Source organism: Cibotium barometz, chromosome 26, assembly GCF_041138505.1.
Source record: "Cibotium barometz isolate CiBa-2024 chromosome 26, ASM4113850v1, whole genome shotgun sequence".
Taxonomy (NCBI): Eukaryota; Viridiplantae; Streptophyta; class Polypodiopsida; order Cyatheales; family Cibotiaceae; genus Cibotium; species Cibotium barometz.
In genome coordinates, this window is record NC_141071.1 from 15,336,945 (window position 1) to 15,357,567 (window position 20,623).

Below are 20,623 nucleotides of genomic sequence, written 5' to 3' on the forward strand. Positions count from 1 at the left end.
GTGTTCTCTTCCGTATGGCTCACATCTACTTTTGAGGTGGATGTAATGACTGCATGGCATAAGTTGGATGCATCAAAATGTGAAAATCTAGAAGTTTACAACAAGAAGTTTTGGGAAGCTTTACTCCCAGTTACTTCTTACCGTGCAGTGCCTTTGTCTGAGCAGGTAGAGAAGTATTATTGTGGGCTGCCCAAGGAAGTGCATGACTATTGCATCAAGACTCGAGTAACAAACATGTCACAGATGATAGAGAATGCTATGACAGCTAATGCGTTACTCACTGGAGTCTCATCTGGATTTAAAGGAAGTAAGAACTCGAGCAAGAAATCTGAAAAATCTGGGCATGCTTCGCGTGATGCAAAAGGGTCTACAGAGACGCGGTATAAGAAGTTGCCAATGCCCAAGAGAACTCCTGAGGAGAGACAGGCTTTGAGAGATGCTCGAAAATGTTTTTACTGTACAGAAGAGGGACATATGTCTTTTAATTGTCCCAAGAGAAAGTCCCAAAAGGACTCTGACAATAAAGGAGAGCCCAAGTCAAAGAAACCAAAACCTTCTGCAGGGTTAGTTCCTGATCTTGTTGGGGAACAGTCGGGTGGTGAAGAGACAGAGTTGTGCAGGGCATGGGGCAAAGTGAGAGATCAAAATGCCTTGATATTCTTTGACACAGGTGCTAGAGCCAACTTTATTTCACCGGATTTGGTTGGCCGATTGGGGATTCATGCACAAGAGATGGGGCCGTTCTATGAGGCTAACATGGCTTGTCCAGGGTATGCAGAACCCGTCACTCCTATCATTGGGAAGCTCAGGCTTCATTTGCAGGGTTATGTGGACAGCGAAGAGTTTTTCATCATGCCACTTGATGGATGTGATGTTTTGTTGGGTATGCCATGGTGCCACAGAGTACATGCGGTGGTGGATACATACAATAGGAAGATCACTTTGACTCATAGAGGGAAAGAACATGTTTTGGATGTAAAACTTAAAGAGGAATCTGTTCCTATTGTATCAGCTTCGGCAATTTCATCAGTAATGAAAAAGCATCTTTCCGCGTACTTGATTTATGTAAAGGATGCAAAAGATGATGAGTCTAAGTCTAATTTGTCTATGTTAGATAAGGACAGAACTGATTTCTTATGTGGGTTCCAGGATTGTTTTTCCGAGTCATTGCCAGGGGAACTTCCTCCGGAGAGGCCAGAAGATCATGCCATTGATCTAATTCCTGGTAGTACTCCACCAAATAGACCGCCGTACCGTGTTAGTGCAGCCCAACAAGAAGAAATTATGAGTCAAGTACAGGAGCTTTTGAATAAAGGGTCTTTTGCTCACCTGTACTCTTAGTGCAAAAGAAGGATGGTTCTTGGCGCATGTGTATTGACTACAGGGCGCTGAACAAGAATACCATCAAGAATCGATTCCCCATTCTGAGGATCGATGACATTTTGGACCACTTACAGGGCTCCACAGTTTTTAGTCGATTTGACTTGAAAAGTGGGTATCATCAGATACGTATTAGACCCGAGGATGTGCATAAGACAACATTTCGAACCACGTTTGGGTTGTATGAGTTTTTGGTTATGCCCTTTGGTTTGACAAATGCACCTGCCACATTTAACAGAATGATGGACAGGATTTTCCGGCCTCATAGAGCGTTTGTGGACACATTCTTTGATGATATGATTGTGCATTCACAAACTGAGGAGGAGCATAGAAGGCATTTGGCCATTGTGTTTGCAGAACTCAGGAACCATAGGCTGGTTATTAATGGCAAGAAGAGTGAGTTTTTCTTGCAAGAGATACACTTCTTGGGGCATATTGTGTCTAAGCATGGAGTCCGTATGGATCCAGCGAAGGTGGAAGCAATTCTTAATTGGCCAGATTTGAGGACCGTGCATGATGTACGCAGCTTTTTGGGATTGTGTTCCTATTACAGGCGGTACATACGATATTTTGCTGAAATTGCTTTGCCTCTTCATGCCTTAACAAAGAAGGCAACTCCGTTAGATGGGCTGATCGGGAAATTACAGCCTTCAAAAAGCTTAAAGAAAAGCTTGCTTCGGATCCAATATTGATATAACCGGACCTTCGAAAAGCTTTTGTTGTCCAGTGTGATGCATGTGGAAGTAGCATTGGGGCAGTTCTCATGCAGGAAGGACATGTGATAGCCTATGAGAGTAGAATATTGCAAGATGCCGAGAAGCATTTACAGGTTTATGAGAAAGAGATGTTGGCTGTAATTCATGCTCTTTTTACATGGAAACACTATTTGCTTGGGGCTGATTTCACTGTGCAGACAGATCATCAGACCTTGCGTTATTTCCTTACGCAAACTAAGCTTTCAGAGAAGCATATGCGATGGGCAAACTTTTTGTCTATGTTTCACTTCCAGATTGTGCATGTGGAAGGCAAAAAGAATGTTGTGGATGCTTTGTCACGCAAGCCACAGGTCTCAGCTGTTTCACTTGCTTATCATCATGAGCTTGATGAAATGAAAGAGCAGTATGCCCATGATGAGGACTTTGACAAGTTGTATGATCAGATATCTGAGGGTCAGCGGCATGAGCACTATACTCTCAGAGATGGGTTTTTATTGATGCATGGCAGACTGTGTGTTACCAGGCCATTGCGACTCAAGGTTATGATTGAAAGTCATGCTCCACCGTATGCAGGTCATAGAGGTATTGACGCCACGGTCAAAACAGTGGAGACTTTCTTTTATTGGCCATCCTTGAGAAGAGATGTTGATGCTTTTGTAAGGCAATGCATCGTATGTCAGAAGGTAAAGTTTGACTGTCAAAAGACACCAGGGTTACTACAGCCTATATCTATTCCAGATAGACCTTGGGAGAGCATTGCGATGGATTTTATATTTGATCTTCCACGGACACAAACGAGCAATGATGGCATTTGGACTATCATAGGCAGGTTCAGTAAGCAGGCTCATTTCATTCCCGTGCGTAAGACGATCAAAGTTGATCATATGGTGAAGTTGTTCATGGCGAACATCTTCAAGTATCATGGCTTGCCTACGTCTATCATTAGTGACCGTGATCCACGGATGACGAGTTCATTATGGAGAGGGTTGTTTGATAACATGGGTACAACTCTCAAGTTTTCTTCCTCATTTCATCCACAAACAGATGGTCAATCGGAAGAGGCTAACTCTACAGTGTTAGATCTTCTTAAATGTTATGTGTCAGAGCACAAGCAACAATGGGAAAAGTATCTTCCTTTGGTGGAGTTTGCATCCGACAACACTATCCATACCTCGACGGGCAAGGCGCCTTTTGAGATTATTGAAGGAGGGAAGAAGGTACTACCCATTTTGCATACAAAGGATAAGATCTTTGAGACTGATCAGTATGTGGAAAACATGGATGAAGCTAATCGGAGAGTTAAGTTGGCACTCCAAAAAACTCAGCTAAAGCAAAAGAAAGCAGCAAACCGCCACAGACGTGCATTAGAGTTTGCCTTGGGTGCTTGGGTTCTTTTACGATTTGAAAAGGCTAGGCTCAAGCAGATGAAGGGTAAAGAGCGCTTATTTCCTAAGTTGAGCATGCGCTATTATGGGCCTTTTCAGGTATTGGAAAAGATTGGTGAGGTGGCCTATCGCTTGAAGCTACCAGATCACTGGAGGATTCACAATGCTTTTCGCGTGAGTCTCCTTAGACCTTTCCGTGGGGATGTGCATGAGGATGTATCAGATGAGGCTCAGCCGAAAGTTGAGGAACTTGATGAGGTTCTTATTCCAGAGCAGATACTGGCACATAAGGAAAGAAAGGTACGAGGTAAAGTTTCCCGTCGCTATCTTGTGAAGTTCAAGAACTATTCACCGATGGATGCGAAGTCAATGGAGGAAGGTGACTTAACAGATTCACCTCAGGTTTTGCAGCTTTATCTCGATGCCTTTGAGCTGGAGCCGACTCTTGTTATGGCTCATTCAGGTTCAGCAGAGCATGGGTCTGGAGCATTGCCTGATGCTCAAGAGGGGGGTAGCACCTCCACTCCCTTGATACAGACAGGCTCAGATGACATCTAGAGGTCGCTTGGTGCAGTTTTTGTCTCACCCGAAGGTACTGATGGCTGACAGTACATCTGTTTATGGGACGTCTATGATATATGTGTACTAGTCACATTGGATGTTGTGGTTGTGTATGGTTCACAGTGGTATACAACTTGGACTACTACTACGCCATTGGTTTGCAGTGAATGATGTTACATGTGCATGGCTTAGAGAGATTGGCACGCTGATCTTGCCATATTGTATATTTCCCTTTGGATATTTTGCTGTATCGCCAGAATGCAATCGAGGACACTTGCCATTTTTCAAGAATGGGGTATGTCATGACCCTGTGAAAATGGAACAGCACAAGTGTGGGCATGGTGGTTGCTGAGCAAAAATATTAAATGATTCACATTTGGGGTGCCCGGACAAAGAGAATGATGTGTGGACATGTTCAGGTGTGAAGGGGGACCAGAACATTAATGAATTTTAATGTTTTATTCATGGGTGGCCCCTAGGCCTAAGTGGCCCCTAGGGAACTTTAATAAATATTAAAGTTGGGGGCCTAGGATAATTTTGGAGAGAGGCCACTCCACTTTTGGAGTTACACGCCTCTCTCATCTCTCTCTCTCTTGCTTTTTTGGAAAAACGTGCAAGTCTCAAGCGTGGAGAAGAGGAGAAGCTAGTCGACTGCATAGAAGAGTGCTGACTGCTGTTTTCCGTACAGAAGTGCCCGTACAACTGCAAGTACAATCCACGTGGCTGCCCGTACAGGGTACAGCTGCTGCAGGTACATGCGACGCTGACAGGGGCTGAAAGCAGGTGCATGTCGTGCTGCAGGCTTTGGCGGCGGCTGTGCTGCAGGTACAGTTGTACGGACACGTGCAGGGTCTGGCGGCGCTGGTACAGTCTGCGCTGGCAGGAATAGACAGCAGGCGGCTGCTGTGCAAGTGCTGTCCTGTACGGTACAGGTGGCTGCAGAGGCTGTACGGACAAGTACAGTAGAGTTCTACTGACCTGTACGGACAGGTACAGCCGGTTCCAAATCTGTTCAGTTCTGAGCAGTAGCAGGCGGTGCATCTCCAGCTGCAGGCAAAGCTTTCTCGGAGCTTAGTTGATGTATCAGTCAAGTGGTTGCAAGGAGGAAAGTACAGACTGGTACGATTGGCCTCACGAGTGCAGAACCACGTGCTGATTTGGTAAGCTCTGAACTTGTCCATCTTTCTTTCTTTCCATTGGCCTATGTCTGCTGCAGAGTTGTGTTATCTGGCCCCTTGTGAGAGGAGGGGTATGGCAGATTGAAAGGGTGAAAACAGAGATTGAACAGTGGATGTATGTTTGTGCTGAGTTGTGGAACCATGTACATGGGATATGCCAGATGTGTGCTCAAGGCTTCCCTGCTGAATGGTCTTGGCTGATCAGAGGGAAACACAGAGTGTTGCTTTTGTGGGACACAGATCTGTGTGTGAATCCTCTGTGCTAAGAGGTCTTGTGGACTGCCAAATTGGACATACAGGTGTATTCTCTTGGCTGGTTTTGTTGTACTCAGTTTTACATCACTTTGAATTTGAATAAAGAAATACCGAAAGGGGCGCCAAGCTTTGGGGCCAACAGGTGTCGTTCTCATTACAGTTTTGGGGCACTCTAGCTCCAATTAAATTTGTTTTTATATTTGGACTACAAGTGGAAGGGTGACTGCTAGTCTACCGCACTTTGGTTTCTACCAGAGGCCGGTTTCAACCTTGCTGTAAATGCCGGCCTCAAAAGGCTCTCCAATATCATGCATAGTAAGCCGTACACCTGGTTCTACTGCAGTAGAAATGGGCTTACATTCATCCATGTGAAACCTTTTTAGCAAACTTTTTATGTACTTAGTTCGCTGCATAACAATGCCATCATCTATATGCACAAACTATATGCCAAGATAGTAGTGTAAAGGCCCCAAATCTGACATATCAAATTCAGCTTTCAAATCAGCTTTCAAATCTGAAATCTGTGCTTTGCTAGTACGTGTAATGAGCATGTCATCTACATACAACATGACTATGAGAATATCGGCACCGGTTTTGTGCTTTCAGCTGGACTATTCACATAACCTTGGCTAGTTAGATGAGCATGTATTTTATCATACACCAAGCTCTTGGAGCTTGCTTTAACCCATACAATGCTTTGTGTAATCTGCATATGTTCCTCACCAGGAACTACAAAACCAATGGGCCGATTTACATATACTTCCTCCTGTAAATCTCCATTTAAGAATGCAGTTTTGATGTCCAATTGATGCACTTTCCATCTTTTTATGTGCGCAGCCAATGCAATCACTGATCTTATTGTGGTCATTCTCAAAGTAGGAGCAAAAGTCTCCTCATAATCTATTCCCTTTTTCTAGGAGTAGCCTTTAGCCACAAGTCTTGCTTTGTACCTGTCAATAGTACCATCAGACTTCCTTTTGACTTTGTACACCCACTTTGTTCCAATGACATGCTTGCCTTTAGGCAATTCCACAAGATCCCAAGTATTGTTCTTCATGATAGAAGAGATTTCAGCTTGCATAGCTTGCACCCAATGCTCATTCTCATGTGCTTCTTCATAAGAAGAAGGCTCTTCTGAATCAAAGAGACCACCCATGGCTACTGCAGACTCCCCACGATGTATATTCAATGCATGGCTGGAACTAGCCCTTGTTCTACCTGTGAGTGAAGCTGCAAGTTTGCTTTCTTGCAAGTTTTCAGCAACCATCTTGGCACTGACTTGGCCGTGTCTATGGCTGTTTGCTCTTCCCTGACAAGATCTTCCACTTCTTCCATAGAAGGGGGCTGAATGGCTGGCTGTTCCACATGTTCTACATGAGGATTTTCTTCTGTAGGGGCTGGCTGATCTGAATCCCCCCTAATCGCAATGGGTAATAGTCCATCAAACATGTCCTGTATGCCTGTATCATTACTTTTATACAAGCTGTACATGGGCTGTTCTGAATTTTCAGCAAATACCACATCTCTACTGACAAAAATCCTTCGTGTAGTTGGATTATAAAGACGGTATCCTTTGCTCTCATTGCTGTAGCCCACAAAAATGCATTTCATTGCTTTGTCATCTAGCTTTGTTCGGAGTTGTTCTGGCACATGTGCATATGCCAGAATGTACGCATATCCACCCAAATGTACGCATATAATCCACTGTTGGCTTTCGGCTATACCAAGCCTCAAATGGTGTTATGGTTTTCAAAGCTTTTGTTGGACACCTGTTCAACACATAAGTTGCACACATTATAGCTTCCATCCAAAAATTGTGAGGCAACTTTTGTGCTTTCACCATGCATCTTGCCATCTCCATGAGAGATCTGTTTTTCCTTTCAGCTACACCATTCTGCTGCGGTGTATAAGGCACAGTACATTGGTGTTTGATGCCCTTTTGAAGCATATAATCCTTGAATGCATTTGACATGTATTCTCCACCTCTATCTGAGCGAAGTGTTTGGACTTTACATCCACACATATTTTCAGCCATTAATACAAAGTGTCGAAAGCATGCACACACCTCTGCTTTCGCTTTCAAAGGGTAAACCCAAGCAAACCTGGAGTAGTCATCAATGAATGTAACGAAGTAAAGATGCCCCCCTATGGATGGTGTCCGCATTGGACCACATACATCACTATGTATGAGCTGTAATTTACTTTCAGCTCTAAAAACTCCATCTTTGGGGAATGGTTTTCGTTGCATCTTTCCCAAAATACACCCCTCACATACATGTCTTGGTGGAGACTCAAGAGGCGGCATATTATCAACCATATGATGCTTCTGCAAAAGCATCAAACTCTGAAAATTTACATGCCCAAAACGAGCATGCCATAGCTCTGCATCATGCATAGCAGGAGTGTGGGCAGCCACTGTATTTGCATCATAAGTACGCTTGTCATAGCTGTCCAGCTTATACAAGCCTTTGTATCGTGTTCCAAAAGTGACTATTTCATAACCCTTTGATGGGTCTTTTACCAAACACTTCCCATCTTCAAATTCAACCTTTAAACCTTGGTCGTTTATGGCTGAGACGGAGAGCAGATTTTTCTTTATGCCTGGAACATACAATACATTTTTCATACATATATTGGCACCATTGGCTGCAATAAGTATGACATTGCCAATTCCCTTTACTGGATATGTGGTATGATCTGCACATGATACAGTGCGGCCATTTGAAGCATAAACCAAGTGCTGAAATACATCTTTGCATGAAGTGATGTGGCTCGAAGCACCACTATCAAAATACCATGATACATCCTGTCTGTCAGATGCAATGCAAGACATATCATTGTCTGAAGCACTTGGTGTGTCACTAGTGCATGTGACCAAAAAAGTGTACTCTTCCTGAATTACATTAGCTGATTGCTGTCCTTTGTCATCAAAAGAGTCTGCCTGCTTCTTTCCTTTTCTCTTTTGCAATGCGCTTCCTACATTCACTGATGTAGTGTCCACGCTTATGGCAGTAGTGACATTTGCCTTTCTTTTTAGGCTTGTTTGCATCCCCTTTGTCAGACTTTTCACCACCAGAAAAGGGCTGTCCATGACCAGCCTTGCTAGACTGTTTTCCCCCATGCTTAAAGCTCTTTGCCTTACCCTTATCCTTGGCTGTAAATGCCTTGTCTCCACCACGGTTGCTCGCTAAGTTTGCTCTTGTTTGCTCTTCCTGCAAGAGTAAACCCACTAGCTCTTCAAAAGTGACAGGATCACCACCTCCTCTCATAGAGGTTGAGAGAGGTGTGAAAGCCCAAGTAGGAAGGTGGTAAAGAATGAAGACTGTTGCTGACCAGCTGTCTGTCTGGGATAACCTCATCAATGTTGAGCAATTGTTCCTGCAAATCTTTCACTTTGGTGAGATGATCTGCCATGGAGTCACCCTCATCCATAGAAAGAAGATCCAATTGCCTCTTCAAGTAGGTAACTCTTGCCTTGTTGCGTACATGATACATTGCTTCAAATGTTGGCTACCAGCAAATTACGGATCATGAAACTCCAGAGGGAGTAGTTAGATCCATCCAACTTGTCCTCCTGGGTGACCACACCAAATACATCTGTAGCATTTTGAGCCATGTCAACAAAATATACCTGCAAGCAAACCAAGCACCAATGTGCACTGCGAGGCAACCAAATGTCCGGTGCAAATGTTTGCCTGCAAACTGAAGCAAGTGTAAACCTGCACCAAATTGTCCAATTACACACAATGTGTATACATCTGCGACAAATCACAGCTGTAATGCCCAATTACATGCTCCAATCTGAAAACCCCCAATTTTTATGCACTCCAATCGCTTCAATGTGCTGTTAATTGGCCAATTTTCACAAAAGCCCCAAATTTCTGCAACTGAAAGAGGCTCAATTTGCTGATTTTGACCTCAATTTGAAAAACCCCCGAATTCCAAACCAAACAGTATGAATGGCACCACCTACAGGTTTTTCTGGCAAAGGGTAATTTTTGGTAAACCCCTAGAATTTTGTTTGAATCTGATTGGCCCTAAAATGGCTGCAAATTTTGTTTTCTCAAGTGAATAAAAATCTATATAAAAAGTACCTGCAGGCTAGTACCCGGATGATGGTACAGTACGGAATGGGCGCTGAGGGGCGCAGGCGTCAGTCGGCCAGGTATAGGGGGGCAAGGGGCACCGTGAGCTGGCTGGCGAAGTCACCGGCTGGTGTGAATACCCGCAAACACGCGCTGCAGTCAGGCCCGCAGACCGGGAGGCGCAGGGCGAGAACAATAGACAGAGACGGAGGCGGAGGCTGCAACGCTGCCGTGGGAGGAGCAAGCGGGCGGTGGGGGTAGTGACGCCGGCCGAGGAAGCGTAGCCGCCGACGGACTGCGCCGGCCGCGAAGCGCGGAGGAGCGGCGGCGGCGGCGCTACCTGCACTAGTGCTGCCGGCCGGGAGGCGTTGAGGGGCAGCGGCGGTGCACTAGTGCCGCCGGCCGGGCTAGGCGGAAGAGGCGAACAGCTCCGTCGACGGAATTCTAGAGGCGACGGACAGACTAGCTCCGTCGACGGAATTCTGCAGGCGACGGATGGACGGACTGCGTCGACAGAATTTCGCAGGCGACAGACAAACTGTGTGCTGTTGACGGAATTCCAGTTGCAGCTGCCCCAGCTCTGATACCAATTGTCGGTGTTGGACTCACACACTCACACACACACACACAAACCTGCACATTAGGGTTAGGTGCAGGATGGAGAAGCTCACACAGAAATGAGAGAGAGAGAGAGAGAGAGAGAGAGAGAGAGAGAGAGAGAGAGAGAGAGAGAGAGCCAAAAGTGTGCTAGCCACAAATGCAAGTCAACACTTGCATGTGTGTCACATCCATATAATATAGAAGTACAAAATATATTATGTAGAGTGTCCTTTCACACTTGATATCCAAAGGGAAAAACCACATGGGAAAAAATGCCCTTGGTTAAGCCCTGTTCACACATAGCACTACCATAAGTGAGCATATGCCTACATTCTGGGTATACCGTATTGAATATAAATCCTGCAAAATTGGCTACAACCTGATGCTCACTGCCTTAGCAAGAATCTTATAGGCAGTGCCAAGTAAGGTGATAGGTCTCCACTGGCCAATCAATGTCTTATCCCCGCTCTTAGGAATAAGATAAATAAGCCCCTCAGTGAGAGAAGAAGGCATAGAACCTGTGTCCCACATCTCCTGCAAAGCCGATGTGATCTCAGCCCCAATCTCATCCCAAAAAGTAATGAAAAAAACAGGGGAGAGGCCATCCTCCCCTGGACACTTACCATGAGGTAAGGCATGAAGAGCGTGACTGAACTCTTGCATAGAAAAAGGGGCATCCAGAGCGGCACACATCTCCTCAATGATCAAATGTGGCAATGCATTCCAAACCTTCCTCTGTGCCCTGTGTCTCAAATCAGAATGCAGCTTAGCACTAAGAAGCTGGAAATCGGTGGCAATCTGCCTAACCATAAGAGGATCTGAGTGAAGAGTGCCATGTGAATCCTGCAACTGCCTCACACTATATCTCGCATGAGATGGGCCGTGAGAAGCAAAGAAATATTTGTTACATCTGCCACCCATCTGTGTCCAAAAGGATTCCTGGGCATGGAAACCGTACTCTGCACGCTGCTCAAGAGAGTGATGAAGTTCTGCTCTAACAGTACATAAAGAATCTAAAACCCATTGAGCATGAGGATGTTTCTCCTGCTCTTTCTGCAAGGCAGCCAATCTACGTCTAATAGCCCTTTCTAAGTCCAAGGCCTCTTGCCTCTTAGACAGGACACATGTGTGATAAAAGTCACTAATATCACACAGAGCAAAGGCAAAGCTTTGAGAGGCCTGTAAGAAGTCATGAGATCTCCAAATATCAAGCATACAACGCGATAGCTCTGCATCTGAAAACAAATGATCAGGGATGCGTACATGGGATGCTGATCCATGGCAATTCAGATCTCTAATACATAAAGCCTCCGATTTGGAGGTGCCTGTAGCAATCAAAGTATGTCCACCTCTGTCAAGCACCCAATCATCCACATAAAATCTGTCTTTTACATCTCTTCTCCTGTTAGACCATGAGTAAAGAAGAGTGGATGGACTCCTCAAAATGTCATCCTCATGCCAACAATCTCTACCATGAATGGAGAGTATAAACTTCTCCCAAGACGCTCTTCCAAGAGGATGCACCAAGCTCTCATGTCCACCTCTTTTATCCGTTGGCATCTCAACCATGTTAAAATCCCCACCAATAATCCAATGGTCGGCAAGAGGCATCAATGTAGTGAGAGATTTCCAAAAGGCAATCCTCTCACCTTTATGGTTAGGAGCATTGAGGTTGAGAATACCAATGCGTGTAGTACCCTGCATAAGAAGGATCCACTGCGCTCTCGCAGGTAAAATGACACCATGTCCAATGGTGCAAGGCAAGATCAAAGCTGAAATAGAGATACAAACACCACCCTTGGTACCAACAGCCAGTGACCAAAAGGTGTGTCCCGAGAGAAGCTTGCCTGATCTCCCACACTGACTAGCATCCAGTTTATGCTCTTGCAAGAGCAATATATCCATAGGTCCACCTATGCCTGCACAATGAAGCTGGGTTTTTACAATTTGTTTCCGTCCACGCGGAAAAAAACCCCAAGACCCTGAATGTTCCAAGAGACAATCCTCATAAAGACTCAGAGTAGGAACGACCAAATCTCGTGGGCGACGAAGAACCCCCTTTAGAGGCGGAAGTACGTCTCCCATAGGTAAGGGAGGGAAAATCTGACAATGTAAACCTTACCTCTCTCTCCCACTCCAAGGAAAAGCCAGGGCTAGTCCTCAGAACTGGAGAGGTACCATGACAATGCGAATGTGCAACATCATCCTCAAGGGTGCAATCATCCTGTAACTGTAATGCAGCATCCTCCTGTGAGGGATCCAGATCATGTGCCTGCAAGGCCTCATCCTCCAAAAAAGGATCAACATCCTGTGAGGCAAGAGCTGCATAGGGGTTAGGGTGCTCCACAGGGGGTGTGGGTGAAGGGGCAGGTACGGGGGTCCGAGGGTGCCTGCCATCCCTAACCACAACCCAACGCTATGTGGTCTGCTGTGGCAAAGGAGTAGCTGGAGTCTCGGCATCTGCAAAAGGCCTTCGATGGGCAGGACCACGCCGCCTCCTAGCATGGCCCCTCGATCTGGGACAATCTCTAGCAATGTGACCCTGTCTCAACGACAAATCCGACACTGGTCAGGTCTGCCTGCAATCTCCATCCTCTGGCGGAAATGAGATCCGTCAGGTCGCTGAAGCATAACATGATCATCAGTAATCGATGGATCAAGAACAAGCACAAGGACCCGGGGTACACCATCAAGAGTGGCGGTAACGGCCACGGAAGCTGAGGCGGGAGAGCTCGGGAGGATTGGTACCTCTAGAACCTAGCCAAAGGATGCCCCTATGGAAGCTAAAAGCTTCCAATAGGACCGAGGAAGAGCAGGGAACCGTAGTGAGACTGGGGTAAGGCGCTGATCCTCCACCACTCGATCAAAGCCCACCTGGTACTGAAAGAAGAAAATCTTCCTAGGACCAAGAGGAAAGGGGGTGCTAGCCAAAGCCTGAGAAGTAGCTTCTGAAGAATGAAAGTCCACCTGGAAGAAGCCTCGACCAAGTAAACGAGTATCCTGAAAGTGCACAATCAGCTCTGAAGGGAGAGCTGCTAGAAGCCATTCACGGGCCTGGATTGGTTGAGATTTCCCCCTTGCTTGGTCTGAAATCTCCCTTCTTGTACACTATTTTATACTTCATAGATATCTCTTTTCCGGAAAAGGAAAAGAAATGAAGTAGCTGAAAAAGGGCACCCATTGTCTAGAATGGAGGGCAAGAGGTTCCATTCACGCTAACCTATGGCTGTCCTGGAAGTGTGACATGCCCACAACCTATTGCTAGAGAAGGCTTTAAACCATAGAACCATATGCCCAATATGCCCAAGGCCACCAAGATATTTTGGTATGTACTTCAACACCATTCAGGCCACACATAGTGCATAGGCCAGCCATACTGCAGCACACAGGGTGCAGTGCAGGATCACAGGTAGCAACTTGGGCAGCTTTGCATGGGAATGATGCGGAAGCGGGCAGGGCAGTGCGCACAAGAGGACTGGACAGCGTGAAAAAGCTGGGCAGTTGGAGGGGACAGCAAGCAGAGGAGAGGGCTGGTTGCACACCTGTGATTGAGATGGACCGTAATTGGAGAGGGTTTTCCTCTGACTTGATGAGAGTCATTATCAAAGGTACCCCGTACATGAATAAGGTGATTTATCATGCAATATGGCTCGTGAGGAAAGACGCCAGAACCACCACACAACATTCCCTCATCACTGCCTTCTTTTGGATGAATGCTACGAAGGAGGATTGAAGCTAACAGAGCAGATTTCTACTGAAGAAGCCTCAGGTTTGATCGAAGTCATACATTATTGACTGATTGGATGATGCAGGATAACAGTCCGTTGATCTCACCATAGCAGCACTTTGAACCAAATACATGAGTATTCAACCTTTCGAGTGCTTTCTAGTTTGGGTTAGTTCCTGTGTGTGTTCTATTCTCCTTGACTTAAGTATTTGCATATTATAATTTCGCTTTGGGAAAGAAACTTCACCTGATAATACCGCACAATATGATGGTGTTGCAACCTAGAAAGGGTAGTAACCTCTCTGCAATTTTAAAAAAAAAGTAATTCAAAACCTTTTTGTTCCCTTTGTCCTTGTCACCACACATAAGATTAAGTGATGTCCATCCTCTTCATAGAGCATAATGAGACTAGATTCTAATGTTCTACCATAGCTTTTCATTTGCACAATAGAATGAATTACCTTAGGATATTGTTGTTAAGAGATGGACTCTTGTCTGTTAGCCTTATTTTCTTCATTGCATAAAGTCGTCCATCGAGATTATTTCTGCAAAGGACAACATATCCGAATCCTCCTTTTCCTAACATATCACCCCCACACCAAACAAAAGTGCATGAGAAGCAATAATAGACTCCTTCATAAAGTGTCTTTGGCCACATCAGTACTTCAAGTTTCTCAATCAAAAAGAGGTGCATCGGTCATTGAATTTTGTTTCCTTTTCTTTTTTGATCAAGTGATATATTTAATAAAAAGGAAAAAATGTTTTCTAATTCAATATCCTTTATGATATCTCAATCATTGAAAAACCAAAGAGCTATCCCGAACTTCCAATGCTGTAAAGACAGTTCTCTAACTTTGCCTCCATGTAACTCACTTAAATTTAAAGTTCTAGTTTCAGCCACTGCTAGGTTGGAAGTGCAAGATAAAAAGATTGGGCAGCACATATCCTCATCTCTAAAACAACCTTGGCTACGGATCATGTTTCCAACTAACGTGAATTCCAGTAGGTTGTGATGGCCGATTTTCATTTGTAGTTGGTTAAGCTCTAAGGTTCCTTAGATCTACATGGAGGGCACATACCAGTCAGGTTCTGATATGCTTGGGTTTATGGACAAGTCCCTTGGCTATGATTGTTAAGCCAGTGATCCATACCAAAACATTTCTTCCCCCAGAGAGTGTAGACAGCCAGATTCCTTGTTCTATATCCAAACTAGATCCTGGCCAACGCTTTGATAAGGGCACGCATTATTAAGTGCTCAGTGACTTTAACAGATTCCTAATATATGAGTGCCATGAGACTGCTGTTAGTTTCTACCCCTTCCACCAAAGAAGGTTCCCAAATGCTTGGCCGCATAAGAGATACCACATCTCCAGCTGTCCCTCAACCTCAAATGGATTTCCTTATGCAGCACGTCATGCAAATGATAAAGATGTTCATGCAAATTAAGAAACACCAAGCCTACCAAAGAACAGCAGGCGTGCTGAGGAGGACCGCCGTAGGAACGAGGAGGATGACTACTGCAAAGCCAATGAGGATCAATGACAAAAAGTGTCACCATTGGTCCTAACACCCTAGTTCTAACCACTGTCCAGCAAGGCTAGACAACCAAGTGGACAAGTACAAGCTATATCAAAGGAAAATTGTCCAATGCATTTTATTTGCATGGCATTCTTGCATGCCTGAAACTGTTTTCACGTGAAATGTTTTATTGCCTACAAGATCTATATGTTCAGTTTAGAGGCAGGGGATGCCTCCTGTGAACCATGCGCATGAATCTGTATTCTCACCTTGCCCGTGGGTTGTAAACACGTGGTAAGGATGACTCTAAACTCTTTGTTTAATTGTGTAGGAGTTATTGATTATTTTCTGTTTTTCAAGTTCACACTTCATTATAGAGTGGGGCTTGGACAAACAGTTTATGAGTCAGTTGGGCATTTTACTGATTCCAGCCGCCGCCTGGGATCCTTTAAATAGGCACAATTCTTTTATATTAAAGTGTATGGGCACTCTCTTGTGTGCACCCTCCCCACTTATGGGAGAGGTAAGGCCTTAGGTGAGGTAGCCCAATGGGCACCACCTTCCACATGAGAAGCCTCACAACTATTTCCTTCACTCCTATACTCGCAAAGTTTCCATGGAGCAAAAACCATTGTTGCTATAGTTGCACACAAATGCTGATGTATACTTGGTTTCTCTTCTTAAAAACCCTAATTCTGCAGAGACCCTACAAATACCCTAATTTTTAGAAACCCTATCTCTACAAAAACCCTAATTTGCACTGCAATTCTGCAGAAACCCTAAATTGCAGACTTGGATGTGTTGTTGTTAACGAAGAAGAAAAAGAGTTGTGCGAGATTATTGGTTGTGCCCTTTTGTGGTCACTTGGTGCCCATGAAGAGGTGGTGTATGCACATGAAAGACGAAATCGACACACTTAGAAGACATGTCTTGACACTAATATTCTACATCCACGTTCTTGGCTATGTCGATCACGTTCAAACATTGCTTATTAATACAATACCATGAAGCGGCATGAAGGGGGGGTCGGCCCTTTCAAGCCCCACTGCAGGTGTCATTTAAATTTCAACATTGATATCTGGTGTTGTGTTGTGCCATTTCATTATTGTTTTTAATTGTACTAATAGTTTAAGTGTCGATGCTTATGGATGATGCCATCAAGACTCTTGCAGCAGAGTTGGGTGTGAAGCCAAGAGAGATGGCTATCTCTTTTCTCATAAACAATGGAGATGAAATGGAGGGAAAGGAGGGTGAGTTTATGTTTAAGAAGCCAACTCATGTGAGCCCTCATGGACCAGCATCTGCAAGGCTGAAAGCTGGAGTTCACCGTGAGAAGGAAGAGGTGTAACTAACCTCTCAACAGCCTCTACGCCACATGGTGCTCCATCCCGTAGATATGCCTCTTCAATCCATACCATCCATCGCAGGGAACTAACTCATGTTTTGACCACTAAAAGAATGGAACCGGAGCATTATCTTCCTCAAGCACGTTTATCTCCCAATTTAAAATTGCCTAGTATGAGAGTTCTCAAAGAGATCAAAGCTTAGACATGGGGTATGTACATGAAAGGGATCATTGCACATTGGTAGTTGGCTCAGAAGCTTTCCGGCAATACCATCACCACATGGGCTGAATTTAAAGATAAATTTTATGCCTAGCTTTTGCCTCCCAATTTCGCCAAAAACATAAGCAAAAAATGGGATTAGTTGGATCAGAAAGAGGGGAAAGCAATCACTTCATATGTATCGAGGTTTTGAAAGATATTGTTGTAGGTGATTTCCTTCTTGAGAACTGATAAGGAAAACAGGAATAGAGTTTGGGTCAAAACCTTCGACCCATCTTGCAAATGGGCTTGAAATTTATCTAAATCAAACTATATAACATCATACAAATTCAGCTTCTACTTAGATACCTGATAGTTATGAGATTCTCGCATAAAGAGGAATTTGTTGATCATCCTCAGTCTAGTAGGCAAACAGAGAGGGTGAATCAAATTTTGGAGGATATGCTTTGTGCATAGGTCTCCCGGCGACCATCTAATTGGGAGTGATATATCCCAATGGTAGAGTTTGCCTAACATCCTTGGTGGCAGCATGACTTCAGGGTATGTCGATTTACGCAGTTGGAGATTTCTTGATGGATATGCAAGAGATATTGGTCACTACAAGATTTATCAACAATGCTCAGGATAGAGCTGTTCACCGAGACGGTGAACGGATTAATTGGTGGGGGACCTAGGGCAGTATACCCTCAAGAGTTGGCACACGCTAGGGAGATGGCGACCTCTCTGTCCCACTCCACTATGCACTCACACAGACTCAAGAATGGAACACCACACAAGAGCTACCTAGAGTGACATGCACGCAACACAAGATGGAAGTTGGGACACCACAAAACCATGTATTGCATTGGGGATCCCCGCTCAGTACACCAGAGTCTATATATACAATGGGTGTGGCCCCTTGGGCCATCACGAGCCAAGTGCTAAAAGTGGTCACTGACAGATGCCGTTAGAGTAGGTGAGAGGCGCCGAGCACAAGAAGGTGAGCACCACTTCCCGTCGGTCAAGTGGGTAGCCAAACTTGGGGAGTGGGGCCGCCGGAGATTCCCACCTTGTGTGACTGGTGGGTGGCCTTGTGGGTGCCCTTGAGGTTCATGAACTTTAGGTGCCAACTTGGGGGTTCACGAGCTTCAGTGCCTGACCTTAGGGGGTGCCGATCTTCGGTGCCCGCCCACTAGCAGTGAGGTCTACAAGAGCGCAGTTTTATGCTAGTAGGAAGCATTCACCGTGGATGTTTTCCAAGGGAATGCTTGTGTATTTGAGAGCACCCAAAAGTTATAAGGCATTGCGGGCAGGGACGGATCCCCTAGGTAAGAGGAACAAGAATTACCCATGTGGATACATAATATGATTAGCTACGATTATTGTCTCTGTGATTTCACATTATCCAATCCATGCGAGTTGAAGGTCAAGAGGTTCTTGGGTTTTTTACGCCTTGATTTGATTTTGATTATCTTTTGTTCTCCGGAAATAGTCGTATAGGAGCGATAGCTTATGACTAAGTTGGTTCCTATATTGGTAACTATGTAGATAGATTAGGCATGTGTGAACCTGATTTTGGAGTGGTTGATTAATGTGGTTCGATTTTTTCGGGTTCATTTCAAAGAGTGGAAATGTCTTAGGTGGGAAAGTATGTTGCGTACCTCATGCTAAGCAGAAGCTTAGTGGGGCCTAATCTAAGGCTAGGGAACCATAAGGATTAGTGCAACAAACTGTGATTACTTGCGTCCACGTTTATTAGTATTATCCCATTAAGTTATAGCTATTTATGAGTCAACAGCTATTTATAGGTTGACTAGGGCTACATAAGTGGGGTGAGCCTATTGTGTGGAGTAGCATATTGTTTTGTATCCTACCCGTGTGGTCGGATGATGGGAAGCCTATGCCTAGGCTTGGGACATGGTCCACGGATGCCTTAGCCCAAGGGACTCGAGGGTGGTCTACGGACGTAGACCTACGTTTGGGAGATGAGTTAGCTTGCACCCCTTCTATTTGGTACTAATCTTGTTGCTTGTGTTTAGGGAGAGGGAGATCTTGGGGGCATCTTACATGTATGAGGAGCGGGGAAGAGCGTTTCCACTTCTAGTTTGATATCCCCCATTGTTTTCTTTCAAGAACGGGTGGCCATAGCAATGATTCGGCCACTTCACTGGCGATGACATGGTGATGGACACACTCCCAAAGATGAGGAAGATTGGGAATGGAGTAATGAGACACGCGGTGTCGGGGGGTGTAAAGAGGGTAATGGTGGCCGTGGAAAGTGCATATGTCCATGGCATGCACCTTGCGCTCTCCACCTGTTACAACCCCATGGATCTCCTAAACGCAAAACACGAGTGATTAGAACAAACCCCCTAAGAGGGGTGCACTCTAGCTCACCTCCCAACTGTAGGTTATATGCTTCGAACCACCCCCGACCTAGGAGCTAACGTCAAACTCCCTTAGATCCATGCCAATCCTTCGACAAGCCAAATCCATGGTCTTCCACATATAGCCGGAGTCTTGGACGAATTCTGACCATTGACAACAATAACCCATGTCTCACTTATATAGTGCCCACTGCTGCAATCAATAACCATCCTGTTATAAATAGCCAGCACACCAATTAATTAATAATAACCTTAGCCGCCCGTAGTAGCCTGCTTTCTCCTAATCTCAAGCCTATCCTAACTCTGCCGGATTAGGCCACTAATCTCGAGGATTAGCAGTAGGTACATAACACACTTCCCCTTCTTAGACGTTTTCACTCTTAGAAACAAAATCTGCCTAAGAAGAAAACAACCTATGCTGTAAAGTAGCAACTGTCTCCCAATTTTGAAGACATTCCCAATCTTGGAAATAAACAAGGGAAACTCAAACTACATCTGACAATTGGCTCCATAATCTGGTTCACCATTCATACACTTTCAACTTATAACTCTGCCATAGGAATTGACGAAATCTGCAGCCGTTGTTCCTACAACTATCTCAATGGAACTAAAAATAGACCAACTCAAATTAGAGTTGTGAGGAACACAATAATCTCTCAATCCAACTCCCTAGGAATCGGATAATGTAAAATACCTTCCATCTTTGAGAACCGCAAAACTATCAGATATCTGAACACTCTCGCCATAAATGACCTCTAAAAGTGTTCCTGCCAAGTCCGTGTCCAAACCAGAACACCCATGGTATAACTCTTCTACTATACCATATCATTTGCCAAATGCACAACTATGGAATCAATTGTACAACAAGTCAATTCTTTCTTGGGCTACACCTGGTACTTCATTTTCAAATTCTAATTCTCAAGGGAAACTTGGGTTGACACCCATACCAACCATAACCTGTTCCACGTTATCATAGGTAGATCTTGACTAATCAAATGATCTCTTAGTGCTAAACATGTGTAATGTTCCACCACAATTGACGTATCCTCTCTGCCGCTTGACAAACTGAGAACGATTATCATGAGTAGGAACCTATCTCAGTCGCACTATGTATTCAAAAACTTCAAGTCCCAACTCAACCTACTCTATCAAGGTAATCGAGATGCAAGCACAATCTGCCAACATCAACACTCTCTACTAGAATTGGGTCAAACTAGTATAACCCCACCAGTTAATATCTCACTACACAGCTCTGGATAACATTCATTAAAGCTGATAACCTAGACA

At 44.7% G+C, this 20,623-nt stretch overlaps 1 protein-coding gene across 4 annotated transcripts in view; it reads right to left on the reverse strand.

Annotated features, from left to right (window-relative positions):
• The window catches only part of GCN2 (protein kinase family protein), a 155,829-nt gene that overhangs the window by 103,891 nt on the left and 31,315 nt on the right, over positions 1-20,623 (reverse strand). For all 4 annotated transcript variants that reach the window (XR_015269204.1, XR_015269205.1, XM_086820322.1 and 1 more), the window contains exons 11-12: positions 14,349-14,466; positions 14,135-14,189 (exon numbers count right to left, since the gene is read on the reverse strand). Coding sequence is in view for 2 of the 4 variants with exons in the window: in XM_086820322.1 (XP_086676448.1) it covers positions 14,135-14,189; positions 14,349-14,466 (173 nt within the window). In the remaining 2 variants the exon portion in view is untranslated. The remainder of the gene's footprint in view (positions 1-14,134; positions 14,190-14,348; positions 14,467-20,623) is intronic.